The 5,169-nt window shown below is 41.2% G+C and overlaps 1 protein-coding gene across 1 annotated transcript; it reads right to left on the bottom strand.

Annotated features, from left to right (window-relative positions):
- Nucleotides 1-666: 666 nt before the first annotated feature.
- Nucleotides 667-1,395, bottom strand: LOC112093952. The gene has a single exon (XM_024173584.1). It carries the CDS (start codon nucleotides 1,393-1,395, stop codon nucleotides 667-669), a length of 729 nt encoding a protein of 242 aa, XP_024029352.1.
- Nucleotides 1,396-5,169: the final 3,774 nt, after the last annotated feature.

A 5,169-nucleotide genomic window follows, 5' to 3' on the forward strand; every position in this document is an offset into this window, starting at 1 on the left:
TGCGGCAGACCGTGTGGTTATCTATCATGGCCTCCACTACTAGAGTGTCACTTTGGGAGAAATGCACCCCATTTGCGTCCGCCTCCAAGAACATTATCTCGGCCTCTTCATATCTTCCAGCCTTCGCCTCCCTACCGGACACACTCATGATCCTCTGGTTGAACTTGTCCTTCACCTCCATCGCGTACTCTTTTGGTGAGCAGCGAGAGGTACCGCCAAGATACGGCCCTCCGAAGATCGTCTTTATCACGCCGAAAGGTTCGGGAGGATGGTCTTGCCTTTGGCCCGTCGGTCGTTGTTCCTCCGATTGTTGTTGCCCCGTCGATCAACTCGGTACTCACTGAGCCTCCCTTCCCAGATCAACCTCTCGACCTCATCCATTAGGTCGAAACATTAGGTGGTCGCGTGTCCGCTCTCGCCATGAAACCTACAATACTTGTTTTGGTTTCTCGGCGCTGGGTCGGACTTCAGCGGCGGTGGGCGACGTAGTACTTGGAGGTGACTGGTCTCGTGCTAGACGTCCTCGATCCCCATGGTTAAAGGGGTGTAGGTGTCATACTTTTGCGGTTTGCCTTGTTTGATGTCTCCCTACCCCGCCGAGGCGTTGTCACCCCTGATGTTTGGGGCCGGGTTATACCTTTGCTTAGTTTGCACTTGAGGATTACCTCAGTGCTTCTTGCCATTGTTTTGGTGGCTCGGCTGTCCCCCTTCTTCTTTTGTGGGAGCCACCACATTGCTTTTTAAGGCCTTTTTGGCCTCCTCTGCGTTAATGAATCCCTGGGCCATTGCCAGGAATTCTTGGTATGTCTGGGGTGGTCTCCGGTCGAGATCTGTACTGAACGGGATATCCTGCTTCATGCTCGACAAGGCCCCCATCAAAGCTACCTCATCGGAAATCCCCTCGGTGGCGGCCACATGTTCCCCCAACCGGGCTATCCAATCTCTTAGGGACTCGTTTGGTCCCTGATACACCCTTGAAAGGTTTTGCTTCGGTGGGATGTAATTTTTGACACCTATAAACTGAGTCAGGAAGGCGTTCTTCAAGTCATCCCAGCTGGTTATGGAGTTCAATTTTAAGGACCTAAACCATCTCCTGGCGGAGTCAGAAAGATGATTTCTGAACGCACAGCACATGACCTCCTCGGGGTATCTGTGTAGGACTATGTGCCCCATGTAGATTTCCAAGTGGTTGTTCGGGTCACTCCTTCCATCATATAGTGGAATAGGTGGCGGCTTGTACTTATCGTGCAATGACACCTGGATGATGTTCTCTGTGAATAGGTGTTTGTGAGACATATACTTCTTGGCGTCGACATTCACGGCCTCAGCCACCTTCCCCATGACTTGCTCAAAGTTGTTCAGCTGACTCCCTATTTGCTTTTCTAGTCTAGCCATCTTCTCAGCCAGAGCTTTATTCTCAGCCGTGAGTTCTTCTTCCTTTGTCCGCTACACGTCTCGGTCGCGTCGAACGTTCAGCCGCTCCCTCAGGTCTCCTCCGTACACAGACGAAGACTCTATCAGGATCGCGTTCCTCAGGTTCACATCCTCCTGCAGTCGAGGAGGTACCTCTCGGTCATTTGCTATTTGGGCCGCAGCCCTCTCCTGGGCTCTCCTCCTGGCAACTCGTTGCCTGCTCCCCACAGATCTGTTCGACTTGGCTGGGCGAGGGTTGTTGGCCCCGCTGTCATCGACCCCCTCGACATCACCACGTCGGTCACCAATTACTTGGTTCCCAACGGTGGCGTTCACCGGGTTCATCAGCGCATCCTTTAACGGCGACATCGAATCTGGCATGTGTTCCTGTCCGGCGAGGGCTATGGCCATCCTTTCTACGGCCACAGCAAGTGTTTCGACCTGCCTTTGGAGTTGGTCAAGGCGGTCTAGGGGGTTTCCAACGGCTTGTGGTTGCGCCCTGCGGTTGGCCGTACCCCCGCTGGTTCCTGGCCGCCGTTGGGCGGATTTGTCAGATTCCTTCCTCTAAGGGCCGAATTATGGCCTTCTTGGCTTTTCTGAGTTGCGGTCATGCTACGAGTCTTTCTCGGAGCCATACTCACTGCTTACTGCTGGATTGATTTCTTAGGTTCCTGGCCCTCCTTCTAGCACCAATTGTTGACGGTGGTTTTCTATCAACTGGAAATAAACTCTCCGAGAACACTTACAGTAACCTCTCACGAATTGATTAGGGATTAATACTGCAGATTAATATAGAGAAGACAAGAATTTATAGTGGTTCGGCAAGATTTCTTCGCCTAGTCCACTTGTGGATGCACTAATACTCTTTTTATTACAATTTCTCCGGGATAGTTGAATAGTGCGTAAAAAACTTAATGAATTCTCATGGCTCTATTTATAGGCTTTGTACACATGAGAGATCCCCTTTATATTTCCTGAGGAGATCATCCTCTATCCCTTAATTCTGAGATTTGGCAGTTGTATTTCCATGATTACAGCTTCCCAGTCAGGGGAACCACTCTTACCAGCTACCTGATTTTCTGACTTCGACAGTAGTAGTTGATACAGTATATCTTTCCTTGAGTTGACAGGACTATCTTTGGATTATACTGGGCCGCTTCCTCGACGTTGTGGCCTTTGCCACCTCATCGGGGCTCTCGACGCATGTCGTCCCGCCTGAACTCTCGACATATGAAGGCCACATTAGCTATAGTTGATCCCTTAACGCTAGCGATCGATTCTCGACATGGAAGCCTCGGAGCGGTCAATTCTTCAGCTGTGGTGTAACATAAATTATTAACTTTCCCTACATGATGTCAAAAGAAGAAAAAGAAAAAGATAGAAGCGCTTGGATCATTTTTCTTTCTTGTACGGGCGTTATGGTGAAATAAAATGAAATATTGGAATAACTCACCGGCCGTGCACGGAAGGAAAATGATGAAGCAACATACAACGACAAACAAATATTCTTTTCCCATCTTTTCAACAATTATGACTCAATCTTTTCTCATCGTTTAATTAATTAAATAAAATAATAATTTCGGAATATTTGTTCTTAGAAACCTGTTGGCTTAAATAAAGCTGCTTTTAATTTATTTTTAATCCAAAACTCTTGTAATTAAAACCGTTCTAGACAGCTCAAAAGGCTTTTTGAGTTTTATAAACTGTTGTGGAATATGCCGACTTTTTAGTGATCATTAAAAATAAAGTGTATATGAAAAGTTTTTTTAATTACATTTTTAACTTTTTATTTGTAAATAACACATTCAAAATTTCATAAAATCGTTATGTTACCTTACTTTCATGACAAATAAGAGGTTTTGACTTATTTAACTAAATAAGTTTAAAAATTATATATATATAATTTAAACACTAATTAAAAAGTCTTAATTCATACTTTTTTTACTGCATAAAGTAAAATAAAAGGCTATATTGGATGGACCCTTAATGCATATGAGGTTTTAATTATTTGGATCAGAAGTACTGCCTCGTTTGTAGAAAAATGAATGAAAATTCATGAGGAGAAAACGGAGTAGCTGGTAAATTTCCTTTTGTAGGACTGGGATATGCCTCCCTGAAAAATAATATAAAAAAAAAATTAGGGAAAAATGTAACTGTTAAATTGATTTTGACGCAGAATTGTTGCTCCGATATAAACATATTTCTTTTCGTTTTTTTTAAACTATATATTCTAGTTTGGTTATAACTTAACAGACGCATCGTGGATTAGATACCTATTAGAGATCTTGAAAGATGAAGACAAGTTTTTGAAATTAATGGATTTTTAGACAGGCATACGATGTAATCAAAAGTTCAATCTTATATTTTTTTTTGTTAATAAAACGACTACCCTTTTAAAGAAAATAACGTTAATGACCAACTGTGAAAGCAAGAAATAACGTACGTTAAAACAATCATGCGACCACGAACACATAAAACGACTACCCTTTCAAAGAAAACAACGTTAATGATCAACTGTGAAATCAAGAAATAACTTACGTTAAAACGGCCATGTGACCACGAACACACCCCACTTTTTTTCTGGTGAATGAGATCAGGGCCAAGTTATAAACGTCGGCCTCGTTCGTTTCGCTGATTCGAGTTTAAAATTCAAGTTTTATTACAGTAAAAAAACTCTCACAAACAGTCACATCTAACTTTTTTACTACAGTAAAAAATTCTCACATAAAATCACATCTCAACTCGAATTCTAAACTCGAATCAACGAAACGAACGAGACAATAATATACTTTTCACGTATTAAAAAAAACAACGTTAATGATTAACTGTGAAATCAAGAAATAACTTACGTTAAAACAGTCATGCGACCACGAACACACCCCACTTTTTTTCTGGTGAATGAGATCAGGACCAAGTTATAAACGTAATGTACTTTTCAAGTACTAAAAAAAATGAATTAATTTAACGGGTGCTTTTTAAAATTTAGGTTCATTCTCACTTTACTTCATGAATTTTAAATACTCTCATTTTACCCTATAAGTTTAGAATTATTCTCACTTAACCCTTTCTGTTATAATTTCTATTAAAAACATATAAAAAAAGAGAGTAATGTAATCACGTTGCCTTTTTATTTGAATTTATGTTAAAAATAATTAGATAAAAACCACATGATCACACTTAATCTATTTTTAACATATTTTACAACAAAAGAAATTGTGTGAACAATTTAAAATTTAAGAAGTAAAGTGAAAATTTTTAAAATTTAGAAAGCAAATGATCCTAAAATTTAGGGCATCAATGTTAATAATCTGAAAAAAAATAGTAATGTACTCGCTACTTTTCTGCTTCTTTCGTTTGTTTTAAAATAACATTGTAAAAAATGGGTTAAATTAGGATTAATTTAAAATTTCAGAATAAAGTGAGAGTTTTTAAATTTAAGAAACAAAATAAAAATGAATTTTAGGGGCACGGCTGAAATTGCTTCTAAATTATATTTGTACCTTGACCTGTAGTTCATATGTATCCTTTTGTGTATAATTTAATAATTACTTTTTCCTTAAACGACATTCCGTTTCAGTCACTTGTAACTTTGTGGATTCTGAAAGTGTGGAATAAGTGCTGGAACTTTGGACAGGCCGCCCGCGACCGCCTGAAAAGCCCGAGTTTTTGCCTGAGCCTGAGCCCGAGCCACCCGAGAAATTCGGGCTGCCCGCCCGAGCCCGAATTTCACCTTGAACGGGCCGCGAGCTTGTATTA

Source organism: Morus notabilis, unplaced genomic scaffold (assembly GCF_000414095.1).
Source record: "Morus notabilis unplaced genomic scaffold, ASM41409v2 Scaffold5799, whole genome shotgun sequence".
Classification (NCBI taxonomy): Eukaryota; Viridiplantae; Streptophyta; class Magnoliopsida; order Rosales; family Moraceae; genus Morus; species Morus notabilis.